Below are 16,254 nucleotides of genomic sequence, written 5' to 3'. Positions count from 1 at the left end.
CGCGAGACTTTCTTCCCGCTACCGCCGCCCCAGGAATGCCGATGACGTCACGCTGACGAAAGAAGGGTTGGGGGAAGAGACGGGGGAGGGGGAAAAAAATCCGCAGCGCTCCTCGGTTGATTGCGTCAGCGCATTCCTCCTTGTGACGCAGCACCGCGGGGCGCGGCGAGGAAGGGGCGGGGGCAGAAGGAAAGGATGACGGAATGTCACGTGCAGGGGCGTCGGGGGTGTGGCTCCGCAACCCCCCAAAAGTGGAGCGCGTCACGTGGCTTGGAAGGAGCGGGCCGGGCGGAGGGAGGCCCCGTTTAAAGGGATGGTGGCGGCCACGTGACCCCGGCGGCCCGGAAAGACCTCGGAGGCGGCTTCTTCGGCCGCCATTTCCCCGCGGCGGCTCCGCGTGCGGGAAGGAGCCGCCCACTCTGGCGGGCGGGAGCGGGGGCGGCCTTCTCCCGGGTGACAGGCCCGGCCCTTCCGGAGGGCGGAGCGCGCAGCCGGGCGTCCAGGGCTGGGCGGCGGGGTTGGGGCCGGCCCGGGCTGCCCGCCCTCCTCTCCTCTCCTCCCTGCCTCTTTCCCGTCCCGCTTCCCCGCCAGCAGCAGCAGCCGCCGCGGCCGCGCCGGGAGCTGAGCACCATGTCCGGGCAGAGCCTGACCGACCGCATCACGGCGGCGCAGCACAGCGTGACGGGCTCGGCCGTCTCCAAGACCGTCTGCAAGGCCACCACGCACGAGGTGATGGGCCCCAAGAAGAAGCACCTCGACTGTGAGTCCGCCGCCGGCGCCCGCGGTGCCCCCTCGGGGCGGCCCTCCGCAGCGCCCTTCCGTCGGCCGCCGCCCCCTGAGCGTCACGGCCTCGGGGGCTCCGGGGCGCGTGGGCGGAGCGGGAGGGGTCCGGTCCGGGCGGGGCGCAGCCGCCGCGGCCCCCCGCCGCCTCGGGGCTCCTCCCGCGCCTCGCCGTGGAGGGAGGCAAACTTTCTCGGACCGCTGGCGCCGTCCCCGCTGCGGCCGGGCTCCGCCAAGCCCTCGATCCCCTCCGCTGACCGCCTCTCTGAACTCTTCGGGAGGCTCGACTGGGAAATCGCAGCATTCCTGTTAGGCTGACTCGCCGAAGGAAGAGAGGCCCCAAGGCTGCCCCTCCAGCCTTCGCCCTTCGCCAGGCATTATCCCAATTATTTTAAACCAGTTCAGCACCATTAGTCGGATTAGTCCCTCTGTTCGTTGCGCTTTCTGCGTTTTTTCTTCACTGACAGACTGTACCCCCCCCCTTGTTTTTGGCCGCTAAATGAATTTTTGGTGTGGTTTTTTCCCCTCCTGATGTCTTAAATCTGCGTTTTCATGGCAGCTTCTGCAAGAGTATTTGTAACTTAAGCCTGTCACCGTCTCTCAGTTTTATCCGACTAAGAAGTTTCTCCTCATTTCAACCTTTTGGTTCTCAGGCTATTTGTACATATTGTGGCAAGTTGAACCCTTCCTCCCCTCCCCGATTTTAGTTTGGTCTTGGCTGTTCATGAAAGTGGAGAAGATGAAACCACTCTTCTGGTTTTGCCCTGATCCTGCCTTCGCCACAGTATGGATAACTTTGAATTAAGGGTCTCTTGCATTATACCCACGTAATTGCAAAAACAGGATAAATGATAAATTTGAAATAAAAGGTTTTTTTTAAATTAAGAGATTAAGCAGCTGTTTAGGAAGACAGCGCTAGTAATGCTTCAGCTGTTAGCAAGGTTTTGGTTGGCAAAGTTTAGGAATTGGGCATGCATATTTCACTGAAATATGAAGTAGTGTTTTAATAAAGTCATGTGGAGGGATCATATGATCTTCATATTGGGTATCCATTAATGTGAGAGTGAGAGCAAGGATTTTTTACTTTTGGCCTGTCATCATCTGATGATCGTTGCTGTTACCTGTATTGTCTCTAAATAGTTTTTATGCAAAATTTTCTTTGTTTTCCTTTTCATGTCATTTCATAACATAAGCTGCGTTGCAACATTAGGATACTTTCATTTACTATGTTCTCAAATTAACAAGTGAATCTAGTTAGCTTTAAGGGCTTCTTCCTGTTAATATGTGGGATCAGTATTCACCTAAATGGGTTACATGTGACAGGGAAAGGAAGCATTCGGCAAAACCACATTTTATTGAGTTACTTTAAGCAGCACAGTTGGACAGAGCGGCTTTTCCGGCTTAAAATGAAGACCATGAGTATCACAAACTTGCATGAAATTGCGTCACAATGTTATATAAAATAGATCTTTGCATTCTGAGAATTTAGTTTTAATTCAGAACCCATCTCTCCAACATTTTTTGCTCAACTTATAGTCCAGATCAAAACTTGGAGAAGGATTTCATGTGCTTAATTTTCCATGAATTCCATGTTTATAAAGCCTTCATTCTGCGGTTATAGATCATTGACTCCAAACAATATATTATTTCCTTCTACTTTCTTTTGATTCCTTATTCCTTACAAAATGCCTGAAAATTGAGGGGAAGTAGTGCTTTTGGCAAATAAAATATTTTGATCTATGCTTTTTAAAAATATTTATGGTTTTTTAATATTTACGTAGATGAGATTTTAATGGCCAGTAAATGCTCCTAGGTTAGCTTAGAGAATTCTTGGAGACGTCTCTTACTAATGTGTACTTTTGTGTGGGACTTAAGAGTCTCTGTTTCATGCACACCTGAACAGGAGGGAAGGGAGATGCAGTTGCATGTTTCTTCCGAATGCCAATTGGATTGCTTGCCGTAATCTGCCAGGTGGTTCTGTTCTCCAGAAAGGGTTCAGAATACTTAGTCTCTTAATCCCCATTCAGACTGCTCCTTTTTTCCCCTGGCATCCATAACTAACAGGGATAATAAGGTGGTCTTGGTTACTTCAAATATTGTATAAATGAAGGCCTAGATTCAAAATTTTCCCTGCTAATGCCTTATTTAGGTTTATTTTTCAGATTTATGTCTTATCACTTTCCAAACTAGTTTGGTAGTTGAGGGATCACAGAGAAAGTTTGAGTTGTTGCCCAGTGTAACGGAAGTTTGCTAATAGTTGTATTCTTCCATTAATTACAATGGGGAAAACTTAGATTTTTTAACATTAGTTAAATTCCTACTGCATCTGTGAGATTCAGGGAGAAACACCTGGAGTTTTGAATGTTGCAGCCTTCAAAAGCTTGATTGTTTAGTGTCCTTCCTGTGATATGTCTACTTGTTTTCTGTGAGCAGCATCTGTATCTAAATCCTTTAACTGACATTTATTTGATACTAGGAATACTGCAGCCTTCCAGTAATGCCTTTACCATATGCTCTGCTGTCTTTGAAATCCCAGGACTGAAAAATTCCCTGCTATCATATTTTATAATTCCCAACACTCATTCTTTTTTTGTAACTCAACCCATTATCATTAATAAAATAAAAATAGTTTATGCGTGCTCAGTATACACTTACATTGTTGTAATCTCAGTTATAATTGCCTTATGGGTTGGAGTGGAATAGAAAATCTCAGTCTGGATAGGGGAATCTCTTATTAAGACAAGGCTCTGGCAAAGACAATTGCTTTGGCAGGCTCGTACTGTTTCTTTCACAGGGCTTTTTTACAATTAGGGCCAGATTTGAATGGTGTAATTTGGATGCAGCTGCTGAAGTCTAGATGGATTGTATAACATGAGACCTCACATACCTTGTAGTTTAAATTAGGGCATGTAGAGTGATTCTGCTTAACATTTTTCATTTGGCGGTTCTGATGCTTTCTAGAAGGCTTATAAAAACTGATGTGCAGTTTTAAGTGGCTTTCAGAGTTTCATGATGGTTTTGTACTTGAGGATACCAGCATGTACTTTAGTCAAAATGCAGTCTCATTGATGAGAGATGTCTTAATTACTCTTGTATCTATTAGTGATGCTGTCTGAAGTATGATTAATTGTTCCACGGTGCCAATGTCATTTTTCAGGTCAAGAATGATCTAGGGATGTCCCAGTTGGTGTATCTTTGGCATGAAACTTGATGCCTTGGATATCCTCAAAATTCCATCTTCGTCAGTTGCTTAAGGCACATCACTCAGACCCTTGGATTTGCCAGATGTTTTTCTGTATTGCTTTTATACCTTTATCTTAATTTTGTAAACCACCCTGTTTATTCAAGGAGGGTGGCATATAAATCCAATTAATAATAAGTGAATTCTTTTTTTTCTCACGCTAGGATTACAGTTAATCAGTTTCTAACCTGTATTGCACACCCTAGATGCTGTATTAACATTTCCCTAAGTGAGGTCATGTAAAAACTTTTTGCGAGGTTGTTTTTTTGTTGACAATACAAGTACCTTTCAAATGAGCTTGCTTTGAGGTTGAGCTCATTTGGAACAGAGTTGCTGAAGTGGAATCCTCTTGTTTTAAAGAATTATTTATATATCTGGGCTGGAATTTGTTTTAGAAATTCTGAAACGATTGTCCATTGCCTAGCAGAATTGTGCTTCATTACTTTAATCTATGTCATCATAGAAACCAGTTTATTTCATGGAGCCTGGTTTCAAGAAATATTTGGGCTGTTTATTGATGCTGGGCAAACAGCTGTCAACACCAGTTTTTCATCTGAAGTAGGAATAAAGATAACCACCTGGTGTTTTTATGTGTGCCCTTATGGCATTGTGGAAATCACTTTGCAGATTAAATGTTCTGACTAAATGTTAAGTTCTGGTAACCAGACTGTTACACGAACAGCTGTCTGTAGTATAATCATTTCCACCTCACCCATATACATTATGTGTGGTGCTCCTTGTTATTTCTGACCTTAACGGTAAAATTTTGTTTTGTTTAAAATCTTTCTTTGAGTAAAAACAGTTTTAGAATGATCTGTGTTTCTTAAAATAGTAGCTGTCCAATTTCAAAATTGTATGTCCTAGCACAGTATTGTTTTTAAGAAAACCATTTGGTTTGAAGCACTAATAACAAGCAACTAAAGTATGTTTCTCATATGTTTTAGATTACAACTCCTGTCATGCATTAGCAGTGCTGCCTGAGATTTATGGAAACTGTAGTCCAGATACCTTAATTGGATAAGATTGGTATGTTTGTGTTAGAAGGGAAAATCCAGTTAAAAGAACTTGCATACTATGATTTTCCCATTATGCCAGAAGTAGGGGTGCTTGAGTCTAAGGATTGCCCAGTTTTATTGCTGTCATGCAAAAATCTTGAACAGAGACATTAGATTTGATATTGTTTTTGTTATAGGGTGCATGCTGAATAAAGAAATATAATGGTATTATAAAAAACCTAATCCTTCTTTGAACTTTAGGTTGATAAATTGTCTTTCGCACAGAACGTATGGAAGGTCTAGCTTGGCAATTATGAGGGAGAATGTGTATGATGCCAGTAGGAAGGATGAATGAGTTATTTATGCAAAAATTAAGTTGCTTGGTATCTCTATAATTTGCCTTGAGTTCTTAACTGTTGATCAGTGTTAAACTTTTAAAGATTCTAAATAAACTATTTTTTATTTAGTTTTGAGACAATCAGACTAATTTTATTTAGTTTTGAAACCATCACAGTAATTGGCAGATTTTGTAATAAATACTGAGATGTCCTTTGATCGTTATTGAAGTAGTTCAAACTGTACTGATAAGATAATATTTTCAGTCAATTTCAGATGAATCACATAAATCTGAGTGTAAGAAAATTCTCATAGTTAGAATTACATAGTGTAACATAATTTAACTTAGAGTCATGCTCCACTGAGTTGTGTGATCTTGTGTTAATGTATTTGACATATTAGAGAGGTATGAATATTTCTCCTCACCTTTCCAGGTACAGTAATTCCAGGTCTACTATTTAGAATTGTTGATTAATATTTTCTTCCAGAATGTATACATTTGTAATGAGGGGTTTTTTTTTGCTCTCCTTTCTCATAAACTCTTCACTGAATATTGCTTTTTCCTTTACTTCTTGTGTAACACATAGTACTGAAGCTACAGAGTGAATTTTGTGATATTTTCACATGATTGCTTAGTGCATAATGAGTTTATTAATATCTTTGCACATTTGCACATTTTTTGTTCCTGCTGGGACTACTAATCCCTTTTCAAATTGAATTAATGGTTGCCAACTAGAAATATTTTGATATTTAATTTATTCCTGCATTTCTTTCATGATTCCAGTATTTCAACTGTAATCCTTTTTTCCCTTGTCCAAGTGAAAAAAATCCCACTTCTACCACCCAAAATAATCTAAAGGCTCAGATTCAGTTTTTGCTCTATCCAGTAAAATTGGGCAGCCTCATGCCAGTGTAAAAAATTACACTCTAACTTATTTTTCTGTGCTGAGTGTTAATCAGTTGTTTTCCTGATAATATAAAGTAGCTTTATTCCATTAACATAGCAGAATCATGAAGGTTAAGAGAGCTCTTATTTGTACTGTGTATTTAAAAGAAAGAACTATGATAGATTTCACTTACGCATTTAATGATCTTTTAGATGTCAACTGTATGAATCAAACATAAATATGCTGAGGTTTTGGCATCCTACAAGAGAACTGAACACTTTCTAGATAGCTTCCTGTTGCTCTTGCATTAACACATGGATTGATATAAATTGCAATTACAGGTAGTCCTTGACTTACGGCCATTTGTTTAATGACCATTCAAAGTTATGACAGTGCTGAAAAAAGTGACTTATGACTGGTCCTCACACTTACATCCATCGCAGCATCCCCATGGTTACATGATCAAAATTTGGGTGCTTGGCAACTGGCATATATTTACGACTGTGGCGGGGTCCCAGGGTCACATGATTGCCATTTGCAGCCTTCCCATGGAGCTTCCGACAAGCAAGGTCAGTGTGGGAAGCTGGATTCGCTTAACGATTGTGGCAAAAAAGGTAGTAAAATCAAGTGCAACTCACTTAACGATTGCATCGCTTAGGGATGGAAGTTCCAGTCCCAATTGTGGTTGTAAATTGAGAACTACCTGTATTACAAATCTGCTCTGATGTGGGTCTTCCGGGCTGTGTGGCTGTGTTCTGGAAGTTTTGGTTCCTAACATTTCGCCAGCATCTGTGACCACCATCTTCAGAGGACAGGAGCACAGACAGGAGTGGTTCTCTCTGTGTCCAGGATGATTTGACCCTTTTGTGGGTATTTATAGAGATCAGTGAGGGTGCCTGCGGGGGGGTGGGGTTTGTGGGTTGAGTGGCTGCTTGTTTTGGTGATCAGCCTTTGACAATACACTGGTCTGCTGTGTTCCACAGATTATTTTCCTGTGGTCAAAATAACTTTTGATTCCTTTATTTTAGGTCAAATTTGCTAAAATTTTAACATTAGAATATATAATGTATATATACAATGAAATTAGAACTAGGCTGAATGCTTTTAATACTATTAAATAACACCACTGTGATCAGTTCAGAACTTTAGTTATATCAAAAAGTAGTGCTGTCAGCATCAGTTACTCTACCACTGCTAGACAAAGTCATTTAGAAATGTCAGATTGTACTATCTGTGATACTGTTGACCATCTGGGCTAGGATACTTTCCAGAATTTTATTATCCAAATTTCATCCATTAGCATGCAAAACATGGTCTTATTACTCCAGAAGCTCATTCTGAATAATAATAGTAAGCTTGTTCTAGTGCTGTAATAGTTTAAGTAATAATTCAATTGAAAATGGTCAGTCAGCAGTTTTTCTCTTTAATTTTGTGAATAGCAATTGCCTGCTATCAATAAATGAGATTTTCAGATTGCCTAGAGAATATACTTTCATTTAGTAATGCTTTGCTTGGTATGTATAGCTGTTTATAAATATAACATATTAAGTCTTCAATCCTTTTGCTCTGATTTTTCACAGAGGAATTTTCTGCTAGCAGATGAGTTTAGTTACCTTTCAATTACTTCTCCAACACTGCTTCCATGTCATCTGAACAGTGTTGTTTCAATGAGAGCGCTAGACTTTAAAAGATTAATCATATCACTGGTGCTCCCTTTGGAATTTGGGATAAAGTATTGATCAGCAGCCCAGCACCATGTGTTTTGAGTCCTACAATACTCCTAAATGACTCAAAAATCAAAACATTTTAATGCCCCAAATCTCATGGAATTGCCAAATCTATTATAACATTAGTTCCCCAAAAGATGCTAAGAGATTGACAAATTCTCATGAGATTTGTTACTGTTTTAAAGGGGGGGGGGTAGTTATGCTATCGTACAGTAACATTTGCTGCTGCTGCTAGGGAAAATTGCTGAGCTTCCTAAACTATTATCTTGTATTATATTGCCCATCCATCTTATATTAAAATGTCTTTATGAGAGCTCATAATGGGCCCATCATTTTAAAAATATGTATAATGCCTAGAAAATGTTAATAATTGAGAGATTAAAAATGCCAGGTGTTTCCATCCAGGAATAAAATCAGCAACTAGGCTTTCCAATAGATACAATAGTCCAAAGCATCTGGAGTGCTATGTGGTATATGAAAAAAAACATACATTTCCACAAAGGTATTATTTTTTAGCTTCCACTAGAAGTGTGCTATATTTCTAATTTGAAGTCTCTTTTTGGCTTAGCACCCAAGGGACAATAGAAGTATTCCCAGCTACCAAGCTCCAGTTCAGCATATTCTGGTTAATGCTAGTTAGGTTCATAAATAATCTCATTCTTCCTTGATCAGATATTGAAGCTAAGCGTAATGCATGTTTTAAAATTACTCCTGAGCTGTCCCATCAGGTTGTCAACAATGTATATGTGTGCCAGATATGATGCTATGGTGAAATGATTTGTAACACTTATGAAATCCATTGCATTCAAGATATACAGTTTCATTAAATAAAAATGCAAAAGTGAACTGGGTTCTAGAATCAAGAGCTAACTGTAAAATGTAAAAAAATATACTTGAAGGTAAACAAATAATTTAAAATTCATAAGTACATAGAATTTGTATAGGGTTGCAAGGAACCTGGGACATCAGCTAGTCCAACTTTCTGTCCAGTGTGGGAATTCCTTTACTCCTTATTTGGGTCAGTTAAATTAAAATGTATTAGCTTCTACATACATTACACAAAGCTTCATTTGCATATCAAATAATTGTTTCTTGATCAAGTATCTGTCTGTTTATTATTATTTTAGCAATGGAGGCGAAATAAAATTATTATTTTAGTTGTTTGAACCAAAACCATCCAGTCTTAATCCTGCAGTTAGCTCTCTGTAAGCTAAGTAATCCTTGAAAGAACATTTCATTGAATATTATTGTCATGTCTTGGATGAAGTTGGCTGTTAAAGGAATGGATCCTTAGAATAAACAGTCTGGTGATTTTGACCCCGCTGTGGGCTACTTCAGTGAACTAGGGTTTTCATTATCTTAGTTGCATGAATAGAAGATTTTTAAACCAGTGATAGAAAACTTCTATTCAACTCCTAATTCTTATTTTGCTTTTTTTGAAGTCTCCTCTGTCTAGGCTGCTTAAATTCAGTGGAATTATTTTCTTCTACTTTAAGTGGGTAATATATGAAAACTTATAATATATGAAGCATCTATTATGTATTATATTGGAAATATATGAAAAACAGCACCAAGCAATCTTAAGGCAGTTTAAGAGTCTGACTGTCCCTCACACAGACCTTAACTTTATTAGTCCTGCTCCTATATATGACACAGGCTGGTCTGTCTCACTTTCTGATCTTGGCCCTGCTTCATTTATTTATTTATTAAAATTTTCGGCTGCCCATCTCCCCCCAATGGGGGAACTCTGGGCGACTCACAACAAACATTAAAAACATAAATATATATACATACATAAAACATTAGTTAAAAACATTACTAAAAAGGAGAAGGAGAGTCCAAGAGGATGGAAAATCTGAGGCTGAAGACAGAAGGTCTCTATAGGGCTACCCATTCCCATGCTTAAGGTATTCCCTCCCCACCCCAGGCCAGGTGGCAGAACCAGGTCTTCAAAGCCTTATGGAAGGCCAGGAGTGTGGAGGCCAATCGCACCTCCGGGGGCAGAATGTTCCAAAGAGCGGGGGTTACTGCAGAGAAGGCCCGCCTTCTGGACCCTGCTAATTGAAGTTCTTTCACTGAGGGGGTCCGAAGCATGCCCTCTCTGTGTGATTGGGTGGGACGGGTTGAAGTCATAGGGGAGAGGTGGTCCCTTAGGTAACCTGGTCCCGTGCCATGTAGAGCTTTAAAGGTGATAACCAACACCTTGAATTGGACCCGGAAGCAAGCTGACACCCAATGCAGCTCGCAGAGCAGAGGCGTTACATGGGCCCTCCTTGGGGCTCCAACAGTAGCCTGCGCAGCTGCATTCTGGACCAGCTGTAGCTTCCGGATACTCTTCAAGGGTAGCCCCATGTAGAGTGCATTGCAGTAGTCTATCTGGGAGATAACAAGGGCTTGAGTGACTGTTCGAAGGACATCCCGATCCAGGAAAGGGCATAACTGATGCACAACCCAAAGTTGTGCAAAGGGCCTCCTTGTCACTGCTGCCACCTTCTCTTCAAGCAGGAGCTGTGAGTCTAGGAGGACCCCCAGATTACTCACTGGGTCTGTCTGGGGCAGTGCCACCCCATCCAGTACCAAAGATGACAGAATCCCGGATACAGAGGAGCCATTAACCCACAGCTACTCCGTCTTACTAGGGTTCCGCTGAAGCCTGTTGTTCCCCATCCAGACCCTTACAGCCTCCAGGCACCGCGAAAGGGTGGCCACGGCATCACTTACTTCACCAGGGATGGAGATGTATAGCTGCATATCATCAGCATACTGATGATACCTCATCCCATGATGACGGATGATCTCGCCCAGCGGTTTCATGTAGATGTTGAAAAGGAGCAGAGAGAGAACTGAGCCCTGCGGCATCCCACAAAGGGGCCAAGGATGGGACCTCTCACTCCCTATCACCACTGATTGGGATCGGCCCTGGAGAAAGGAGGTGAACCAGCACAAGACCGTGCCACCCACCCCCAATTCCCTGAGCTGTCCCAACAGGATACCATGGTCGACGGTATCGAAAGCCGCTGAGAGATCAAGGAGAGCAAGGATGGTCACACTTCCACCATCCCGCTCCCGCCAGAGGTCATCCATAAATGCGACCAATGCCATTTCCGTTCCATATCCAGGCCTGAAACCTGACTGGAAGGGTTCCAGATAATCCGTTTCCTCCAGAACCCTTTGGAGCTGTGATGCCATCACTTTCTCAACCACCTTCCCCAAAAAGGGGAGGTGGGAGACTGGATGAAAATTGTCCAGCACAGTAGGATCCAGGGAGGGTTTCTTGAGGAGGGGGTGCACCAATGCCTCCTTAAAAGCAGCTGGAAACACTCCCTCCTGCAAGGATGTAGTAACCATTGCCTGGATCCAACCACATGTCACCTCCCGAGCTGCTTTCACGAGCCAGGAGGGGCATGGGTCAAGATGGCAAGTGGTGGCCTTCACAGTCCCCAAGATCCTGTCCACTTCCTCAGGAGCAACAGGATCAAACCGTTCCCAGATAACTGGGTAAGAAGAATCCCCCGGTATCTCCCCAGACCCTGCCCTATGCTCGGAGTCTAACTTGGAACGAATCCGAGCAACTTTGTCCTGCAGATGCTCTGAAAATTCCTCTGCACATCCCTGCAAATGAACCCCCACATCCCCCTTACCAAGGAGGGACCTAGTCATCCTAAACAGGGCCGCCGGGTGGCATTCTGTGGACGTGATAAGGGCAGAGAAGTAGTGATGCTTCGCCGCTCTTATTGCCACAAGGTAGGCCTTGATAGTGGCTCTAACCTGTGTTCGGTCAGATTCGGTATTTGTTTTCCTCCAGTGGCGCTCTAGACGTCTCTTAACCCTCTTCAGTACCCTCAACTCTTCCGTGAACCACGGGGAGTGTCAGGGCCAATGTGGCAAGAGAGGTCGCATAGGCGCGATCTTGTCCAAGGCCCCAGCCACCTCCCTATTCCAGGCAGCAGCCAAGGCCTTCGCTGGACTGTGCAGCAGATCCATGAGAATATCCCCCAGCTCCTTCTGAAACCCTGACGGGTCCATCAGGCGCCAAGGGCGGACCCCACTTGCAGAGGGGGGTGGTATAAGAGAAACTCAGGGTCACCAGGACATGATCTGACCATGACAGATCATGGAGTTATCATGGAGTTCATGGAGTTAGATGCAGCCCCCAGCCCTCAAAGTGTTATCCATCTCAGTTCTGAACTAATTAGGGTTAGTCACTGATAGCTCTGACCTTGGAGAGGCCATATAGACTCTTTTTGGCTGTGCCTATTTTAAAAGAAAAGATAAAGTTTTGTATCTTAAAAATCAGTAAGTCATGGATTACTTACCCTATACATAAATGTGTCCAAAGAGTTGGTGTAACTTTGTGTGGTAAACTTATTTCATGATAGTGAAGCAATATCATATATAATATGCTATGAATCCATGTGCATCGTTTAGATTAAAAAGAACAGTTGTTTCAGGCTAAGCACATTTATGATCGCCACTTTGATACAATTCAGATGCTGTTATATAGAGCAAAGCAGGATGTGTTTTTTTCAAAATGTAATCTTTAATTTTTACTTGTAATGATGGTTTGATTCCACCTATACTTAGGGCTTGGAGTTTTATTTGTCACACATTGTTCCAGCTAGTTAGTATTTCAGTAGTCCTCAGGCAAATGAAATTCTGGGATTCTGCTTCAAAACAATACAGGGAGGGAAATATGTGGGTTTAAGCTGATGTACTTACATGGCAGCCAGTTAAGGAAAACCTGCTAGTCTCATAAAAAAACATATATGCTGTTAAAAACAAACAAACTAGTCTGTGGTAGTATGCTGGTTACCTATAATTAGCTTTGAAATATGTCCACACCAGCTGCAACATAGCAGAGACCTAATTTGCAGTAAGCTGAGTTGATACCCATGAATGTCTCTAAGGAGGTAGTAAGTTGTTATTTCTCAAAAGTTATCAAAGCTGTTTTTGGACAGAATGTTGAGATAAACAACTTTGTGGTTTGCTAGTTTTTCTTTACAAGTATGTTCAGTCTGTGATAAAAGTTTCAGAAAGCTCAGCTGTGGTTCAGATGACACATTTGAGTCTGGAAATTCATTCACTTATAGCAGGCACATTGGTGAATGGCTGATTACAGTTGGTTACTCTACAGTATTTATGTCTAGTTTTTTATTTAATGCAATTGAGGTTACTGATATGCTGGTTATCTCTTGAGAAAAAAAATTCAGAGCATGTTATTCTATTGATTATTTGTGAATACTCTGATGCAGAGTATAATATAGGTAATATAAGTACAATCGATGTTTTGCATGCTTTTTGTCAAACAGATCTTCTGAAATACAAGTGAACTTGCCTCTAGCACAAAGAACAGTTGAGAGAAATAAGGGACAGAAATTGTAATGTTTTGAGTTTAATTGTGGCCCATTTTAAAAATGGCCATTAAAATCTTTTTTTTTTTTTTGCTTTGATTGGATTTAGTGAGAACAAAATGCAAATAGCTTTAGTAGAGTGCATTATTTTTAAAAATATTTTTCAGTAATAAATAGTTGAAAATTTTCCCACTTCTTTCTCCTCCTCCTCTGAGAAGATTATCATAAAAAGCTCTTGCAATCTGGCATTCGTGAACTGCTGTGCTTTTGCCCATGTAATGAAACTGATATTCGTACCCACCTACTCCTATACTTCACCTGTATGCTACACTAATAATTATCTATATAAAGCTGCTTAACACTTGATACCTTGCTTTTGTCTAGAAAAACATCAATTCTGAAATATTTGTATTCTTGAAATTCATATTCTATGAAATACATAATTAAGTGTGCATTTCTGCTTTAAAAAGAAAATTTCATAGACATAATACAATGTGTATGATGAATTGGTGTCATTGTAATAAGTGAATGATGCAATGAGCTAATCTTCCAAACTTTAACAAACTGTTATGAAACCAAACCATTCTTTCAAACAAACTAACTTTGAATGATTATGCATTTTATAAGTAAGCTGGATCCTGGAGGAGGTCTGTCTGTGTAGATGCTAAGAGTTGACCCTGACACATCCTCAAGTAAATTGGATGGAATGATGGAACCACAGAAATTAAAATTGCCTAGGTTGGGAAAATCTTTTACACTTCAAGGTGGTTTTCTGGCATGCTTTTCAGCTACGCAGATGCTTAAATATGTGTATATACTTAGTGTTCCTGGTTAAATTATGTGGTTTTACAACCTCCATGTCTTTAGGTAATGCTGTTGGGTTCTGATACTATTTTACAAACCTGTAGAATCATTCTCTGGAAGCAAGCTAAATTGAGGTTTGGCATGGTCATGCACGGTGGGCCATCTCCAATTTGAAAAGCAGGGCAATACCTTTTTATGTTGGTATTTGCATATAAAATGAAGAAGGGTAAAACTAGTTGAAGCCAGCTCTTTAGCATTATTACTTCAGTGCTCATAGTAAACAATTAACAGTGTGAATGATTACACGAGGACTGACTGCAGGCGACTGAGACAATGTCTCATTCCCTTTCAAAATTGTATTTAGATTCCCTGCTAGAGAAGATGGAAGTGTGAGTATGGCAATCAGGAGGAGTGGTCACTACAAATGTGGTGTTTTCACAGCTTTGCTTACAAGACTGGCAGTTGAGTACCAAAAAGTGTCATTCACTATGATTTTCTTATACATAATTGTGCATAAGACTGTAGAAAACATGAAATGGTGAGTTGGTTATGTTCATATTTTCAGTGCTGATTTATTAAGCTGTTCTTATAAAAATAACATTTGAACTTAATGCAGGATATTGCATCAGTAAGAGGTCATTTACCACATTTTTTGTACTTGTGTTAAGTTCTTCAATGAGAGCTTAGCTAACATTCTTCAGTCATTGACCCTTGGCTCTACAGGATATTTAAAGAAATGGAATTTATTTTTTTCCAGAAAAGGACATGAATGTGAAGAACAGCAGTGGTAATGTCAGGAGAACTGAAACAGTAGCCTACATGATATATTGTTGTTACATCCTAACTTTCTCACAGTTGCAGAACTTCATAGATTTAAGTTGGTCTGTAGAGTAGTTAATCCAGGAAACATTATAGCCTGTCTATAAAATTGTGCAATTAATTTGTCATTTGTTTCTTTTATGATACTGAATGCTATTTGAAGACCGAAAACAGTTCTTAGAGACTTGCATGCCTTAAATTCAGTTTATATAGCGTTTAAGTTATTTCGTTCATGAAGTAGTATCTAAGCCGTGACAAAAAGCTTAATATTTATTAGAGTAGAGGACCTGACCATTTAGAGTACATTAATGCAATATAAAACACTTTGAGTGAGTAATGCATACCCATGCAACACTATCTTATTCCTAATCCATGTGGCTCCTTAATCATGTTTGGTGGCTCCTCTGTGAGTGTGTGTGTTGCATTAACTTGGATTGGCTGCCATTTCCAATTAACAATAACTGCAGCCTGAATAAATCACTAAGAAGGATGCCAATTTTCGTTAGCAAGTGCCATTTCTAGGTAGCCCTATGAGCTTCATTGCCTATAGAGGAGCCATCAACCATGTTTTGCGGCAGAGGTGGAAGAGATAACCATCATGTGTTGATGATGCCCACCAAAGAAGCTGAGTATGTCATATTTATTTATACATAAAACATGTCAGACTCCAGAATGACTCTGGGTGGCTTGCCAGTTAAAAAGGCAAGAAACCTGACGGTATCAGAAAAAGAAGGAACAGTCAAACCCTCTTCCCCATGAATATCCAGCTAAAAAGGGGCCCATCAACCATCCTAGGACAAAGGCCAGGTCTTCAAGGCTTGCTTAAAAGCACACAGGGTAGGGGCAGTTTGAGTCTCTGGGGAGTTGCTGTTCTAGAGGCAGGTGCTGTTGCAGAGAAGGCATGCTTCCTGGGTCCTGCTGTATAACACTGTTTAATCAGTGGGACTTAGAGCATGCCAACTCTGTCTGAATACATATGACAGGGAGAAAATATGGGATATTCCTTAGATAACTGGACCCCATGACATGAGGACTTTATAGAAGACAACCAGCACCTTGAATTGCACAAGGGAACCTATTGCTAACCATGCAGTTTGTGGACCAGAGGTGCTAAAAGAGACTTGCCCATAACTGCTGTCATACAAAATAGTGTAGGTTGTTGCCTGCTTTGGATAAATCTCTGTCTGAAACCTTGGAAAATGCTGTATGGTATATTGCCATTGAAAAGGGATGGGGTAGTTTTTAACAGAGGCATTGGAGCTGCATCACATTTATGGATAATCTATCAGTGATTTAATTACAATAGCTAAATGC

The 16,254-nt window shown here is 41.1% G+C and overlaps 1 protein-coding gene across 10 annotated transcripts in view; it reads left to right on the top strand.

The window, feature by feature from the left end:
• Window positions 1-297: 297 nt before the first annotated feature.
• Window positions 298-16,254, top strand: part of PICALM (phosphatidylinositol binding clathrin assembly protein) — an 82,005-nt gene continuing 66,048 nt past the window's right edge. For 5 of the 10 annotated variants that reach the window (XM_088140535.1, XM_088140533.1, XM_088140534.1 and 2 more), the window contains exon 1: window positions 499-760. In XM_088140535.1, the coding sequence (XP_087996661.1) occupies window positions 631-760 (130 nt within the window). In that variant the 5' untranslated portion in view covers window positions 499-630. Of the gene's footprint in view, window positions 761-16,254 lie in introns of all 10 variants that reach the window. The other 5 variants (XM_088140527.1, XM_088140526.1, XM_088140529.1 and 2 more) reach the window with 4 other exon arrangements.

Source organism: Python bivittatus, unplaced genomic scaffold (genome assembly GCF_059951505.1).
Source record: "Python bivittatus isolate LINGU-HERP-01145 unplaced genomic scaffold, Pbiv_v1 ctg000340_np1212, whole genome shotgun sequence".
In the NCBI taxonomy this organism is placed as follows: domain Eukaryota; kingdom Metazoa; phylum Chordata; class Lepidosauria; order Squamata; family Pythonidae; genus Python; species Python bivittatus.
Note: the sequence above shows the minus strand (reverse complement) of the source record. Positions and strands in the feature narration are given on the sequence as shown.